This window comes from Larimichthys crocea, chromosome III (genome assembly GCF_000972845.2).
Source record: "Larimichthys crocea isolate SSNF chromosome III, L_crocea_2.0, whole genome shotgun sequence".
Taxonomy (NCBI): domain Eukaryota; kingdom Metazoa; phylum Chordata; class Actinopteri; family Sciaenidae; genus Larimichthys; species Larimichthys crocea.
The window spans coordinates 4,874,256-4,892,254 of NC_040013.1; the positions used below are offsets into that span (position 1 = coordinate 4,874,256).

General features: G+C 42.1%; 1 protein-coding gene across 1 annotated transcript; it reads left to right on the forward strand.

Annotated features, from left to right (window-relative positions):
• The first annotated feature begins 1,284 nt into the window (after window positions 1-1,284).
• Window positions 1,285-16,925, forward strand: abhd17b (abhydrolase domain containing 17B, depalmitoylase). Its single transcript, XM_027274061.1, has 4 exons — window positions 1,285-1,689; window positions 3,515-3,991; window positions 13,757-13,936; window positions 14,270-16,925. The coding sequence occupies exons 2-4, from the start codon at window positions 3,525-3,527 to the stop codon at window positions 14,487-14,489; spliced, it is 867 nt and encodes a 288-aa protein (XP_027129862.1). The 5' UTR covers window positions 1,285-1,689; window positions 3,515-3,524; the 3' UTR covers window positions 14,490-16,925.
• The last annotated feature ends 1,074 nt before the right edge of the window (window positions 16,926-17,999 follow it).

Sequence of the window (17,999 nt, forward strand, 5' to 3'; positions counted from 1 at the left end):
TTAAAAAAATATTAACGCTTTTTTAAAATTATCTAACGCGTTTAATAAAATAGTTTAATGACGTCACTTAATTTAACAGCAGAAACACCTCGCTCGTTGCTGATTGGTCAACGCCTCTTCAATAGTAACCTCCGATTGGTTATCCGCAACGTCAATCAAAACATTCCAGATCAGGTCTCCACTCATTGGTGGATTTAGCTTCATCAACCTCTTTTCCTATTGGCCCATAGCGCTGTCAATCACTTTTTAGTAGTCGAGATAACAAGCGGAGCAATATTCACGAAAATAGTGATGGGAAGTTCGTTTTTTTTAGGGAGTCAGATCATTTGACTCCGGCTCTTTCGGCTCCCAAATGGCTCCTTATTTTACCACTTATACCTTTCACAATTCTGTCAAGTTAAGCAGTATTTTGACTTATAATTTGTATGTGTACACATATATCATGTATATATTCATCCTTTGTAGTATGTAAGTAGTATTCAAAAGTTAAAAATGACATTTTTTAATAAACAAATTGCTGTAGCCACTTCTTTTCATTGCATTTACAGACCCTTGTAACTCTCTGAAACCGCCCAATGTGCTTGTAGAACCACTCTGCTATAGAAATCAGATAGAAACAGCTATAAAAAGTATATAAAATAGGGACAACTATTGACTGTTGGTAGTTCTCATGTGTCTGTGAAGTAGTGGTGTGCGATAAAGTAAGTAAATAGGGGTCAGTATCGCTGATACCAATACGTTTCAATAAATAAGTTGGATGCATCATTGAATTACTAAATCTCAATTAATTTTCATGACCAAGTGTTTTTTTGTGATGTTTCCTTTTTTATTATTAAATAGTTAAAACCTAGGACAGAATTAGGACAAAGTTTTTTAATTAAATAGAAAATGTTTTATTATTAATTTGTTTTTCAGAAAATTTAGAATGTTGCGCCATCACGTGAGGGGGAGCAAAGTGTGCCTGCTCTGCGCTGACTCCGCTGACTCTTTGCCGAAACCGCAGCATTGCAAACAAGAATCAATCTCACCAGGCTAGTATCGATCCGATACCGACTTTGTATCGATACTATCGATATTTGGATCGATACTTCCACCACTACTGTGAAGGTTGTTTGTGGACCCTGCTCGATATGAAGGCTTGGCTTTGCAAAATTCTCAATTTTTTATTTATTTTTTTTAAAAAATGGGTCCACAATCTGTTATTCTTTTTCTACTATCACTTAACGACTCATTCACTTAAAAAAAAAAAAAAAGATCCGGCTCTTTGAACCGACTCGTTCACGGACGACACATCACTGAAGGAAAAGCGGTGATGTTTGGGAGGCTGAAGTGATACCGGACCGTGTGACGGAGGGTTTCGTGTGATTTGCACGTCTTTGTTTTGAATCCACTCATGTCGTTGCTGAGCCGTGTGGTCTTTGGACGTTTTTGAATGAATCGCTGTCGTTATCATTCAGGACCATATGTTGAGAAACCCGAGCGAGGAAAAAAAAGACGAAAAAGAAACGACACTTTCGGGAGGAGGGTGTCTGGACCCGGGGAGGACGAAGCAGGCTGCAGCTAATAGTAAAGTCACACACACACGGAGGATAATCTGACCGAGGATAACCTTGTCAATCTGTCGTCGAGATAAATTAGTTGGCGAAGAGAACACCTGACTCAGAATAAAAAGAAAAACAAGCGTCCGAGGTAAATGCTCTGCTCGTTTCTCTGCTTCTCTTTTTAATTAATAATGTTCACAATATTGCTGGATAATTGCCCTGTCACACTTCAATGCAATAAAGTGTGTAATAATCTCTAATGTCTCCACCACCATTTTACAGTAAATCGCTGCGGTGCTCCAGTCTGGCTCTGTGGTTGAAGATTATGTACTATTTTTGTGTGTGTGTGTGTGTGTGTGTGTGTGTGTGTGTGTGTGTGTATGTATGTATGTATGTATGTATGTATGTGTGTATATATATATATATATATATATTCCCTTGTGTATTTTCTCTGCTGCCACAGCAATCCTGCAAAAAAGTGGCATATATATATAAAATAAAAAAGTATCCACTACTAGGTCTTTAAATAGGAGGCAGACAGGTAATTAAGTTTGGACTGAGGTCACCTGTGTGTAATCAAGGACTGATTTTTTTTTAATTTATTTTTTAAAGCTCAGACAATTGAGACCCCCTTTTTATTATTTCAATATCTGCTGGAAATGCATTGATAGATCATTTTTAGAGCCTTAGAAATAAAACGTAACAGCTGTTTCTTTGTAAAAACACCAACAACAACAACAAAAAGGACCAATCCTAACAAATCCATTACAAAAGGATGTTGAAACAACAATCATGAGATAAAAAAAAAATAAATATATATTTCAAGGATCAAGGGTTTTATTTGTCATTACAACACATGGTCACATGGGATGAAACGAAATTGGTTTCCCTGGTCCTGGAGCAGCCCAATAATCCAAATATAAAATATAAAATTAAAAAATAAATACATAAAATATATACATATATGAACATAAAAATAAAAAAGTAAAGGGCCAAATTTAAAATTAAGAAAAAGTATATACCATAAATAGAAAACAACAACAGATAACACCTGGTGAGGTAGTGAGTGTGCAAGTGAGATATATATATATATATAATATATATATATATATATATATATATAAAATACAATTATAAACCCCCTCCGAAGGATCTGATACAACTAAAAGTCTGGTCGATTGTTAAAAGAAAAGCTATTTTTAGATGTTTTGAGTGTGCAAGTAAGAGGCCTATTACAAATGTGTGGCTCGGTCGGAGTTGTACGGATGAAAGATGCTTCATCATTCATAGTTTTATAGGAGTATAAGTCAGCATAAAACAGCAGGACCTACAAAGCTTGGGGAGGCTATAATAATAATAATAATAATAATAATACGAACAAAAATAGTTGCAGGAGTGTCAGAGATTTTCAACATAAAGTCATAACATAAGGGATTTAATAGCAGGGTGTATTTACTTCATTAAAAACACAATCCACATCGTATTGTCGCAGCCTGACAGTGATCCGCTGCAGACTATTCGGTTACAAAGCCGCCCCGCTCCGTCTCGATCGCTGCCCACTGCACCTGGAATATCTGAAAGGTAGCCTCAGGTGGAGGTCCAGGTGCAGAGTGACATAAGAAAGCCTTTTAAAGTCAATACCGTCGGAGTGGTTTTTGGAGCCGATCAGGGTCAGAGCTTCATACTGCTGGCTGGTGCATTCTGAAGAGGAGGCTTTATTTATAAACTATGTATAAATAAAATACAGCAGCCTGACTTGAGCCTTTTGTCCCGGAAACCCCCCTTTCCTTTCCACTTAACAAAGACAAGTGTTTATGTTCTCATGGAGAACATCGTTCAAGAGTTCTGTGGCGTTTTCCCTTGTGATCAGTATAAAATGAGTGTTTGAGAACGCCCAGATGCTCATGTTTGATGAGGATGTATGTCACGTTTACTCTACTGTCTTCTAACCGTCGTCGCTCTCCCTGTCACAGCGTTTTTAGGATGAACCACTTATCCCTCAGCGAGCTATGCTGCCTGTTCTGCTGTCCGCCGTGCCCCAGCAAGATCGCCTCCAAGCTGGCCTTCCTGCCCCCAGAGCCCACCTACAGCCTCATGTGCGACGAGAGCGGCAGCCGATGGACGCTGCACCTCTCCGAGCGCGCCGACTGGCAGTACTCGTCCCGTGAGAAGGACGCCATCGAGTGCTTCATGACACGCACCTCGAGAGGGAACCGCATCGCCTGCATGTTTGTCCGCTGCTCACCCAGCGCCCGGTACACGCTATTATTCTCCCACGGGAACGCAGTGGACTTGGGGCAGATGAGCAGCTTCTACATCGGCCTGGGCTCACGCATCAACTGCAACGTCTTCTCCTACGACTACTCAGGTTACGGGGCGAGTTCTGGGAAACCCTCAGAGAAGAACCTATACGCCGATGTAGACGCTGCCTGGCAGGCGCTCCGGTCACGGTAAGGAGAGATGATGATGATGATGATGATGGATAGGAGAACGTGTACACAGATGTTGGAGCACCCTGTAGAGAAAGGATGCAGTAATCGATGCATCAGTATTGGAGTAATTCAATAGCACAAATTGAATACTGGTTGTAAAATAAAAATGGCAACGTAGATCAGGCTTGACATTTACACTTAGTATTAAGACTGGACTTGCATCCAGATGCGTTATCGGATAATAAACGATCCAGTCTTGCCTTTTACACCTGGTATGTTCTCCGTCCTTCAGAGTAAAACCTGCATGAGTCATTTGAGGTGATTTGAAATAGTCCCCAGATTTCCTTCAAAAGATCTTTAGAGTTGAGGAAACTTTGTCTATCTTAATTCTTTTTCCTCTCTTGAAGTTATTAATGTCTCTGTATGAAAATACAGTCAGTTCGTCCCGGTGTGTCGCAGTACCGGCGTGTAAATGTAAAATGTAAATGTACTTTATTTATACAGCCCTTTACAACAGTCCTTTCGGTGAATCAAAGTGCTTTACAGTAGATAATAAATAACGAGAACAATAGGTAAAAAACAAACAAAATAAAAACAATGAAAACAATAAAATGCAACAAAATCAAATAAGAAATGATACAAGTGTCATCATACTACTGGGTGGTAGGCTCTCCTGACTAGATAAATTAAAGTACATGCCTTGTTAACAGCAGATCGAGAGATCACACACACACACACACAGTTTTACTGTATGTCATTTATTCCCCACCTCAGTATCGCTTTCATTTTTCACACACTTCTGTTGAATAATGCATCATTTGGCACTTCAGTGACATCGCGTTGACCTTTTATATAATCGGTAGCCTGTCTCTTTCAGCTTGCTTGCTCTATAAAACCGAATAATAACCCCTAACCCCTGAATAATCTAATATTTGATGTTAGATAAAAACAGGGGGGAGTGTCACTGAGAGCTGTACTTTTTCAGGAATGACCACAGTGTGATCTGCTGGCCTCCGAGCAGCTGCACCGGAGCATTTAAGGTCACCTCGTTGAGGTAATGAGGGAGGGCCAGGCCCTTCTTTTCACTTTGCCCACCCAGATTTATGCTGCCAGTACACGGGGAGTCGCTTCTTCAACCTTTTTTTTAGGTCACCCCTGCCTAGAAACAAACCACGCTTACACCTGCCCACACAGACGACTACCTCCTGATGTGGTCCGGCAGATCTGATCACAGATCTGACGCATTTACACCTTGATTTGAACGTCCAGATGCAGGAAAAAAAACGACGAGTCAATTCCCACAAGTGAATAGACACCTGCGTGCACTAAACGGTGTCACAACATAAGGGGAAAGTGAGGTAACACAAACAGATGGAAGTGCTGTAGGCAGTACAGTGCATTACAGTCTTGTAATCTTTCCTTTACGCCTTTCAGGTCATAAATTAAGCTGTCAGCTCAGCTGAGTAGACAGTGAGGACAATAATATTAATAGCAGCTCTGTGTGCATGTCATCTCTGTTGGCAGTTCTCGTTGGTACGGAGAGATAATGTTGTGAATAACAACAATGACTATGTACAGCTATGGGGAAGTTTGACAAAGTAAACAGAGATGACTTAAATACAACGTGAAGAACTCGGACTGGTTTTAGATGGATGGAGAGAAATCACGGAGATGGAAGATGTAAAGAGTCCACAGTCGAGTCAAGATGAGGAGGAATAGTTTAGTACGGACAGCTTGATGTTCTTGTAGGCGATAATAAGGAGCGTGTTTTCTGTGATTATGCCGGCCAGCCATATGTAGGTGTGAGTGGGTGCTCTGCTGCCTACAAATAGACAGATATTTATTGGCTGATATCCGACTTCTGCTGATTTGCATTCTGTACCTGCGATCTCCCAGCTGATAAAAACGGACTCATTCAGTGCTTCTTGCTGAATAAATAATTGGTATCTGTCCAAAAATCCCATATCGTTTATCACTACTTGCTGCAGACCGTGTCCGCTCAGCTTCAGCCTCTTCCCACAGATGAAGCTCTTCTTACGCGAGCATCGTCAGTCTGTCCCTCGCTTCCTTCCATCCACGTTTAACGCTCTCGTCATCTCCTTCTTTTGTCCTTTTTTCTAACACCATTGTACTCCACGTCTTCGGGGCTTGCCCGGCAGGAGAGGGGCCACATTTGTTGACCTCTGTGTTGGGCTCTCACACACATTCGATATGTAGAGCTGAGTAAATGATTCGTCCATTGATAATAAATTAATTGGCAACTTTGTTGGGGTCATTTTTCAAGCAACAATGATTCAGATATCTTTTGGTTTTTGGACTGTTGATGCGACAAAGCACAACATTTGACACATTTCTGACACTTTAAAGACAATAAATGAATATTTAATTGTGTAAATAGTTGGCAGATTCATCGAAAATGAATGATAAAGAGTGTGTGTGAGTGATATACGCGTCTGTTTATATAGATGAAGGGTTGAATGAGAAGTTCATCCAGTAGGGCCCGGCTGTTTTTTGTACACTTCCTGCTGGAAGACAAACAAATGACTAAGAGAGGGGAGATGAGGAAGGGGAACTTCTGCTCAGGAAAACCAAAAGTGCTGAAAGAGAAGAGCATAAATCAACTACAAAGACAGAAACTAGGCTTCCAGTGTGGAGTGCTGCTCCTGTGTCAACGCTGATGTGGGTGTATGTTCTTTTTGTGGTAAATGAGGGTGTTGGCACTGCAGAGATTTTTTTTTAAAGTGCTGATGTACAGCATCGTTAAGGCCACCAACACAGAAGCATGCGCATCTCTCACAGCACTTCTACATCTTACACAATCTTCCATCTACGCGTTACATACACAGCGTGGTTGTCTTTTTTTAAATAAGGAAGCTGGCAAGTTAAACAGGAAACTCTTGATCATAAAGGTTTTGCATGCGGGAAACTAGCAGCTGCTGCGAGGAAGAACCTGCTTTTCTGGTGGCCGCAGCCTCTCTGCTTATTTGTGTTTGTGTACGAGTGTGTGGGAACAAATTCATACTGCCACTCTTTATATTGAAACTGTTCTGTCGCTTGTGTTTCTGTTCAGGAGAAGAGAGAGACGCGTGAGAAAGGAATCCTGCAGCTCATTCTCGACTTCTCGAAAGACGAGGGAATACTTTCCGCTGTTGTGTTGTCCTGCTTGTGTTTTTGTATTTTTATTTTCAGTCTCTCAAAGTATTTTCATTGAGACACCAAGGAATCTCTTGCTCCCACACAATGCAGTCGTGACCGGCGTAGAAACCAATTTTCGAAATTTAATTTACTCTGATCGAAGCAGACGCTCCCAGCTCATGATTGGTGATCTGCGTGTGGGACACAGCAACTCTTGACAGATGCAAAACCTAAATGTTTGTGGTTGCTTCTTTTCTATGTAAGCTCAGTTTTACAGTTTAGATAAATTACTACTGTGCACTACGTCGCCAGGCTCCTTCTTTAGATACACGATGTTAATCTTTTCCAGTAACTGATCATTCCATTGCAATACCAAACATCTAGTTTCATAATTAATGCTGCAACTCTAATGGTGTGATGATATATATACAGTAAACCCTGAATTTAGAAATGTTAGCTGAAAGTTTGAAAAACATAAATTTGTCCTTAAGTGACAGCACCGAGGTCATAGTCCAAATCCTCATTGGTACAACAGAATTTGCATTGGCCGACTAAACTTGTGCACCTCGTGGGCGGATATTTGCCTACTGGTGAAGGTTTCAGGGTTGTACAGTAAAAGCCGTAACAAGCAGCCTCTCTTGTGTCTGTACATGCTGCCGTTAAGGTGGAAGTACGTCACACATGTGCAGGTCTTAAGTCTTTACACATCGTGGTCACAAGTCAAGTTATGAAATTCAGATTATCTCCTTCAGTTTTCAGTTTAAATGAAACGTTGAATTTGACTTTACATATGAATGAAAACGCTGTATAAATCTTCGTGGCAGCCGGTATCAAGCCTTCTAAATGAACAACAGACGAGAGTGACTGATGAAGTCATCTAGCTCTAAAGGGCTCTTAAGTGAATTAGGTAGCAGTAAAATTATATGGCCCAGAATCAGTCCCCCAATTGTCTTTTGCATTAACGATATTCAATTTTGTTTATATAGTGCCAAATCTCTAAGTTATCTCATGACACTTTTCATATAGAGCGCGCCAAGACTACCGTACGTACGTCCTCTTTTTATAATATTTACATAAAACCATAAACACCACCGTGAGCAAGCACCTGGCGATAGTGGACAGAAAAAAAAACTTCCTTTTAAGACTTGTTGACTTATTCTCGACATCTAAAGAGTGAAATCAAGTCCTTTTTAAGTCATCTGCAAGTCATGAAACACCAAGTCAGAGTCTTTTATCAGTGTTAGTCCTCAGATTTGCGACTTTACTCCTCCACCTCTGCTCCTCAGGAACAATGTCAGACACTGTATCACATGAAATAAACCTCTTCCAGGAAGAATGAACCTGATATTCAAGAAGACTCGACTTGCGTGGCTCTTTGACGCACACTTGAACAAACACGGCGCAGGCAGACTGCCGTCTTTGAGATGTCTTGAAGCTTGTTGTTCATTCTGTAATTAGGCTGTCTGTCACACACACAGTCACTAAAATAGTCTGTACAACACAGGTCACCATTTAGGATATGATATATAACAATACAAGGGTTTAGACTTTAATTTTTGTATGTGAAGATCACATCTTTACTTGGTTTTCTTAAGTATGTCAAAAGGCACTTTCATTGTTGAATGTCACGTGTAATGTCAACACTTGTTAACAGTTTAACGAGGCTAAATAATTACATGTAAACACTTTCAAAAGCCAATTTGCAATTCTGAATGCCAGCTTCATTTTTCTCTCTTCTGTGGAATCCAAGTTCTATTAACGGCAGAGGATGGCGGATTAAAAACCAAACCTGTCTGTCTGGATCGTTTTGGGAAAATGTCCAAATGTCTCTGACTTCAGCTTCTCAAATGTGACCGTTAACAGAATATCTTTGAGTTGAGGACAAAACGAGACATTCGAGATCGTCGCTTTGGACTTTTTCTGACATGTTAAGGGACCAGACAACAAATTGATTAATCAAGAAAATGGATTTGTTGTAGGGCTGTTATTTACAGTACTGATTCATCCATGTGCTTTATAAGGACTATTGGACTGACAGGCTGTCACAGGGTTTACAAAGGGCAGCAGCATTGTGCATGTGATGTCATTCTGGCTGCTTCTGTGACGTGTAAGGCACTTCCCACGAATGTCCTTTTTAAAACTAAAAAAAGACATTAGTTTAGTTTCCCATGTCCATTTTGCATGCTTTTTTTTACTGGCCCTGATGTAAAGTCTGTGGTTGAGATACCTTCATCTTCTTCCTTTTTTTTTATGAGCATTTCAGTGCCGCTCCTTCAGTCTGCGAGAGCTCTGCTGATCTCCAGTTACAGTATATGTTATGTTAATGCTCCTGCTGTCAGCACTCACCACTGACGCTGCCACGGATCAAACAAACTCTCTCAGTCGCTGCCGGCTTCGTGTCATCTCAGCAGACGCTTCACTTTCACACTAATCCTTTTACTACAAAGAAGAAGAAATCATGAGAGTTTTTTTTTTTTTGGGAGGATTTTCACCACCACGCAGGGCTAATTACTAACTAATCGCTAGAATTAAAACGTGGAGCTTCAAGTCTCATTTCACAGGCACAGAATTAAACAGAAATGGAAGAAGAAGTGTGCACAATTTTCTGAATGTTTTTCACCTAAGGTTTTGTGTACTTTCACATCATCCGCCCTTTTGACTCAGCTGTGATGGTTTGAGGGTTGTGCCGGATTCATAATTGTGACTGTGCAATAGAAAGAGGGTACAGCCCAGCCCTTTTGACCCCGCTGAACATGAATCAACTAGATTGTGTTCATCACATCAAAAGGGGCCTCTCTTGCATGGCCTCGCGTTAGTCGGCCTCATACATCCCTCGTGCATGCCTCTCACGGATCAGACGCACAGCCTGAAGTAAAGAGCGACTCTTACATCTCTTTCTCTTGTACTGTGTATTGTATTTTTTGAACACATCAGATCCTGTCCTCTTATTTCTTTCTGCTCACGATTCAGCCATCAGCAAATTCAAACTCCTCTCGAGCGTTGACACGCTCATGTGGGCTGTTTTCACTTCACCCTGCAGTCATATGACAAGAGGCCAGCCGGCCACCTGTCACTCTGCTGACGGTCGAACCACCACCACCACCACCACCAAGCTGCTCCTGTGCTCTTGTTGTTCAGCCACGTCGGATGAGGCACTCCCTTCACCTGAGCAGGAAGCGGGCCAGATAATTGTATGAGTCAGCAGGTTTACACCCTCACACAGCCCCTGTTATCACATTCATGATTGCGCACTAATGGGGGAGAACGTGTCAGGTGTACGGTTTGTTGCTTCACGTCGGAAAGAAACCGAGCAAGAAAAAACACGCGTGATTTGTTGAGTAAAAAGTGACCAAGCTGACGAAAGCCCGCTTCCTCCCTTTGACTCTGTGTGTGTGTGTGTTTTCTACTACAGCGTGCCACTGTATCATTTTCTTTTCCCTCTGAGATGGAGGCGTGCCAGCAGTCAATCCCGCCTTGTCTAATATTGTGCGGTAGCCTAGCAACCGATTTCCAATGAGCTCTCAGGCCGAGGTCTCGCCATTGAAAACAAACACTAACTTCCTGTTCAATCGTCTTTATCGACCCTAATCAAAACGCCGTACGTCTTCTCAGACGTTCAGTAGTTGAGGGGGGGAAGAAATCGTCACACAGGGGCAACCGACCATGCATGATGAATTGTTTAGGATTCTTTACTGGAGCCTGTGGACAAAGGCTGCTGTGTGTTATGTCGGTCAGGGTGGAGCGTCATCGCTCACCTGACTTCTCTTAGCGCACAGCTCAGCGACTGTACTTATTGATTATATACTCACTGTGATCTTATCTCAGTGTTTTATTCACTCTGACTGACTTGTTTGTGTGTGTGTGTGTGTGTGAGCAGCGAGCCACAAGCGGAGATCTCAACATGTATTTATTTTTTCAGGACAAATCTGAATAAGCAAGTCGACAATGGAAGGAAATGAGTAACAAAAAAAAAGGTGCTAAGCATAATAACAGCGTATTGGAGCGCTTCAGTGAAGGATCCCCCTGCTGTAGTGCAGATGGTACACGAATCTGTAAAAAAAAACGCTACATATGTTCAGGATATCCTAAAATATCTATTACTCATAGTGGCTGCTATGGGATGAGAATATTTTTGGCCGTCAGGGAGCAAGAGGTGGGCAGCCAAGAGGGAGCGTAAGACAGAATTGGGGGACGGAGGAGGATGTGATGCATAATAGATTGGATTTGTGTCAAGAGACTAAATTGATGAAGGTCTGGTGGGGGGAGGGGTGTGTAACCATGGAGCGTGGCTGGCTATGGCTTCCTAAAGGTCTATTCAAGCTGAAATGAAACAGAGTAAATTGTAGGCCAGTGTTGGCCGCTGAAGGCGAGGTGGTGGTGGTGGTGGTTGGTCAAAGCTTGTCGTCGTAGTGGCGTTTTCAGTGCAGCTGCAGATCTGTGCTGTGTGAGAAAAAGGCACAGTGGGTCCGTCTGACAGTGCCAAGATAGCAGGCAGGGTCCCTGGTTGGAGCGACCTTGCTGTGTGTGTGTGGAAGGTCACAGGTTCACGTCATTCATTATTCATACATGTGTGTGTGTGTGTGTGTGTGTGTGTGTGTGTCTTTGAGCAGAACATTCCTACTTGCAACAACGTCCGTGTAAAGATCCAAGCAAAGCACGTTATGTTAGGTTTAGGGAACGCCTTGCTGCATTCACTATCACATCCTGATGATTAAGCTGTCAGATGTGTGTTCTGTTTAACCTCCGCGTATTGACACTGCATAAGCTTCACATTGTTGTGATACCTGTGTGGCCCGACTGTCTATCCGCCTCAGGATTGGCCGGACTTTAGTGGCCTGATACTGCGAGGAACTCGGACTAGATAAGCGCAATCATGTGCAGATAATCATAAAGAATATGACAGATAATGGTTTACAGTGATAAAAGTCCAGAGCAGTAAACAAATAACAAACAGTTACGACAGGACGCACCTACAGGCACTGATGAGGTCTAATTAAACCAGCTTCTTGTTAATGCTCATACCAAGCAATTTCCTCTGTGATCCTCAGGGGAGATGAATATTGAACGTTTAATCTTAAATCAACAATGGCAGTCCTCGCTCGGCTTGTTTGACGTCTTCTGTTAGAGTCGACAGAAAAGACTGGGTTTGACTTCAGATGCTCTTGCTATGCCGAAAAGGTTCAGTCATCAGCTTTTTTCCCCCTTCACTAAACCAGTTTACTCTAGTTTTATACTCGCCATCATTGTTGCAAACTTTTTAAATGTCGAAACCTTTCGAGGTTTTTAAGCTTCTGAGAAACGGCCTTTCCAACAAACCAGCCTGGACTTTTTCTCTCGTTTAGTTCTGTGCTGCCCTTTATCTCCTTTTTTTTAAACAGCTGCTTTATGTTGCATAATTGCGATCATCTTTCCGTGCGTGAATTGTGTGTGTATCACGGTCAGCCAACCTTGAGAGTTAATGGCGCTGTTAACACCAGAGCACACAACCGTCTGCAGCAACACTTTCCCATGCCGCGCCAGTATTTTCACCCCTATTTATACTCGAGCACTGGCTGACACACCGACAATAAACAGTTCCTATATTCCTGCTAATGACTCTCCTTCGTCTGCGTATGTACATTTCCAAGGAGTCGATGTGCACTTAAATGTATTGACCCTTTCAGAGCAGTAGGACTTGTGTTCGACTTGTGTCTGCGGAGTTTCTAATTATAATAATCCATGGCAGCAGTGCAGAGTGGTGTCACACTTTGGTGTTCATCTGTGTGTGTGTGTGTGTGTGTTGTAGGAGGGCGGCAGCAGAGGCCGTGATGTTAAGCCTGTAATGTTAGTGTTTCCAATTTTCATAATAGAGTGGAGCAGAGATTTTTGTCAGGCCGGTTGTGGCTGTTTTACTACGCTTTATCCGGCAGTGCAGCGTTAGAGACAGTGATGCAGTGTTCTCAGACTCTGTTTCAGGTTGTCAGCTGACTGCCTGCTTGCCAGAGTGTGTCACGTTCTCCATAATCAGCTGTGGAATGTCTTCTCTTCCGTTTTTTTCTCCCTCCTCCTCCTCCGTCACGCTCAATCCTGTATCAATGTCTCTCGCTCTCTTTCTGCTTGTTTGGCTCTTGTTCCTGATCCTCCCCACCGGATCACGAGACCGCAGCGGTGGTCCTCTCTGTTCGGCTGCTTTTGAAAAAGCTACAGAAAGCCACTGAACCGTGGCTGCTTCCCATCTTTGTGTGCTTGTGTTTTAGGAAACCACATAAGCTGTGACTCAGTGTGGCTGCCGATAAGAGAGTACGAGCGAGTCTCAGTTAGCACTCAGGTGTGTGTTTGCTCAGAGAGCAGCATGTAGGGGTAATGAGGGCACCGCGGGAGATCGCACGAGTGTATTTATTACGTGATGGGTAAAAAAAGAAACCTTGTATAGAGAATTGTGATTGCAAAGAGTTACTTTGAAAAGCACTTTAAGAAAATCAACTTGAACACTGACTAGAAACTGCAAATGTTGCATTTCGGAAGCCAAGCAGCGTTTCATAATTAACAAAAGGCCTCACTGGACGCCTGCCAGCGTCGGCTGGAGCACAGAAAAATCTACCCGGATGTGTTTGCCATCTATGATCAGTGAAAGCGTGTTATTCAGGTAATCTGTGCCCTTCTTTGCAGGTACGGCATCCGGCCGGAGAACGTGATCGTGTACGGCCAGAGCATCGGCACCGTGCCATCCGTGGACCTTGCTTCACGCTACGAGAGCGCCGCGGTCATCCTCCACTCGCCGCTCACGTCCGGCATGAGAGTGGCCTTCCCCGACACCAAAAAGACCTACTGCTTCGACGCCTTCCCAAAGTGAGTGCGCCGCACAGACAGATGGCAGGATGAATGCATCACAAACATCCACAGAGGCAGACACACGCACAGACGGCCGAGCTCACATGTGGTTTAAAAAAACGGCACCGGTTGAAGAGTTTGCATCAACACACATGCAACATGGAGTTATAAATGTAGACTTGTCAAATCAATTCAGGATATTTCTTTTCTTTGAAATATACTCCATCACTCCCTCTGGTGGCCAGCTGGCAAACCAGCTCTGCTCCAACATTTATTGTGAATTCTTCTATAGTGTTTACGATTACAGTAACTTAACTCAGATCTCTGTCTGTCTCCTTATCTTCTCCAAAGCATCGACAAGATTTCGAAGGTAACGTCTCCCGTTCTGGTGATCCACGGTACGGAGGACGAGGTCATCGACTTCTCCCACGGCCTGGCGCTGTACGAACGCTGTCAGCGCCCCGTGGAGCCGCTCTGGGTGGAAGGGGCCGGACACAATGACGTGGAGCTCTACGGACAATACCTGGAGAGACTCAAACAGTTCGTTGCACATGAGCTGGTCAACTTGTAGAGGAGCTGTGGGGAGGGAAAAAGGGCGGAGAGGGAAGAAGAGAAGAAAGTATTGGTTTTCGGGAGAGGTTGGATGATGATGGTTTCCTTTGGTTTTTGTGAAGTGATGCAGGTAGAAGTGGTGTTTGTCTGTTTAGTGCTGAAGTTTAGGTGGCAGTCTTCTCTCATTACCGAGCACCTCTCCGCCTCGGAGCTCCAGTTTGCCCCGGGCCTGTCAGCACTGTCCGCTCCACATGCTGCAGCTGTGAACTTACCCATCATTTAGTTTTTGTGCTTTTATTTTATTATTTTCTTCTTTTTTATCATGTTGAAAATTGCACATCGTGAAAGTGCGTGAATGAAAGATGAAGTTAGACACATACACAGACAACATACCGTGTGTACATGCAGGATACGAGTGTGTGTGTGTGTGAGTGTGTCACATTTTTGCTGCCTTTTTGACACGGTCCACGGTTCCTAACGGAGACCTCTGGTCGAGCTCACGAGGTTCTTTGAGGTTCTGAGAAACCGCCTTGCTACAAAACAGGACTGGACCAGAAGTGGACCAGACTCTCTCTAACCCGACTGAACTCTGACTGTAAAGTCAGGTTTTGGTTCCACACACTGCAGACACCATGATTTTCCTTTTTTTTTTTTTTTTTTGGATTACTGTTTATTATATTTTTTTATATTATACATGATATTTGCACGTATCAGCTGTCACTGAAGAACCGTACAAGACAAACTGACATAAACTAGCTGTGCCAGTGTTGCCAAATATTTAGTATAATATATTGCAGAGATTTTAGACACACAAAAAGAACATCTAGAAACTTCTCCAAAGCTCTGTTAAGCCGTATTCAGTCTCTACTTCTCTGTTTTAGTCTTGGTAAGACAACTTAGTGGTACAATCTGCAAGAATACAATGATGCAAGACGGGGCTCAGTCAGCAGCTCGTGTAGCCACTTTAAAAAGGCTCGGGCTGTTGATCGTTGACCAATAAGGCGTGGGTTGTTTCCTCACACTCTGTCTTTTTGAGGACATTTCCACAGCCCTTACTTCAGAGTTTACCTTGGAGTACTGTTGCTGTAAGATCAGCACCACTACGCTGCTGCAGTCGATGAACTTGATGAAATGCTGGACAGTTTCTCTGACAAGTTGTCTGACCCCTCTTTGGAAGTATTCGCCTTGATATAGCCACTATGATGAAGGCCAAGCGTCGACAGTGTTTTTTCTGTCTTTTGGTCTGAAGATATCAAGTTAAATAACGTACGTAGATATAATTACAGATCTTGCTTGTGTACCCGAATCAGATCTTCTTTTTTTTTATATATACATATATATGATACAAATTTAATTACTGTGACAGCAGCTAACGGTCTGTGCTCTGACCAACACTTATACCACTAATGCCAATCCGGACTGAATGGTGAACGTTATTAACACAGCTGATGTCGGCTCATTTTCAGTTCAGGAGGTTGTTTTAGAAAAAATAAAATGTTGTATTTTTAAGTTATTGCATTTACTTCAGTACCTTTCGAGCCACAAAATGAACTCCAACCTCACTCACAATATGTGTACTGGGACAATGGGTCATGTCAGCGCCATACGGCTCAGCATTAAAGGCCTCCAACGTGGACAGAATGATTTGTTTTTGTCTTAACTTTTTCTTTTTGTCTGCATGGTATTTCTGGATCCATTGTTGTCTGTCGAGTTGCCCTTTTTAATGCTGAGTGAGCCAAAACAAAGCATTAATGACTCCATTACGGCGCTGTCAGAGCCCTGAAAAAAGCAAATGTCAAAGTGCTACTGCATGCCATGAATGGTTTGGTTCTGTTTTTTTGGCCTGTGTGACGGACACGGAACTCCAAAAGACTGAGCCTTTGTTCACGAAACAGATCGAATACTGTTGTTAGGTGACAATTAACCAGTCCCAGCCAATGGGTGCTACTGTAAACCTTCAGGTCTGATTACTTTACAGGTTGAGAGGAAGCAAAGATGGATTGACGTTTGTCAGATTGACCAAGATCCAGATCAGGATTGGTAACTGTTTGTCAGGTGATGGTGTGTTGTTATGAAAACGACTTTTTTCTTTTGTTTTTCACGACTCATTTGTCTTACAAACAAGGTTTTGCTTTCTTTCATTTTCACTTTGTAAATAATATTTGTACTGGACACGTTGTCATTTTTATTTTTTATTTTACAAGCCGTTTGTCCTCATCTCTCGACTCTCACTTCTCTTGACTCTTGATATGACAACTTATTAGACCATGGTAGGCCATAGTTTTGGCTTTTCTGATGACCTTTGTACCGGTCACTTTGACTAATGTCATCTCTGATTTGATTAGATTAATTTTGTATAGCATATTTCAATACAGAAGGAACTTATATGTAATAACAATATTAATATAGTAATTCTAACATGGATAGAGAAAATAAAATGGTATTTGAGAAGCAACCAAGTTTGTGACTGTTGATTGATTGCTTTATTTTTGTTCTGTGTTATACACGGGGCTTGGCCTCGTAACTGCATGCGATCACATGATTTAAGATTTAACAATACAGCACTGGTTCCCAACCAACTATTGGTTGTCAAAGCTTCACAGGGAGTTTGCGAGGCCTTCTTGATTTTAAGCGAGTGTAAGAAAACTTTTTAAAAATCTATCTATACCCCAGCATTTAATTTATTTCTATCAAGAAATTGTTTAGTTAAGTTTAGATTATCATTTAGGTTATAAATCTTACAGGATAAGTTCACAGTGAAGACCTGAACACGAGTTATATTCACTTCACTCTGCATTATAAAGTTCACAGTTAAAACAATCAAAGAGAAACTAGAACAATGTCCAAACATGAGGAAGAAGAAAACACTGAATTCTTCTAAAAAGAAGTCTAGTAAATGTGTATGATTGTTTCAAAATGAATATAATAAAGACACAATTGTAATAAAAGTTCTTAAAAATATCAAACAGAAAATGATCTGCTCAGACTTGTTCTCTATTGTTATTGAATATAATAAATAACCATCAAAAAAGGAACTTAGTCCGGTAAGTTGAGAACCTGTGGAGCCTTCTTCCAGAAGTGACACAGACTTCCTCTGATGATGTTGGGGGGGTGAGCTTGTGTTCTCAGCACAAAAGAGCTTTGATTTGGCTGCACCACAACAAAGCGGTTTAATATTTACTGTCAGCAGCACAGTCTGCTCTCCTTCTGTCAGGGTGATTGTCACGAGAAACATTTTTTAACAAGCGATTTCACAGGGATTACCGCGTGTTTTAGATCTCATGCTTTTGGAAAAAAAACTTCAAACTGCCTGCTCAGTGAACAGAGCCAGTGAGCAGCACGGTTCATAAGTTTGAACCATGAGACTGCATAAAATATTACCTTTGTGGGTCAGAGGTGGGCCATACTTGAGGGTGCATACCACATTCTGCACAGCAAGTCAAACTGAAGAAGTGATATTTCAAAGTAGGCTTCACTAAAAGGAAAAAAATAATCAGATTCATATTGTTAGAAGTCAAAAGGTTAACTC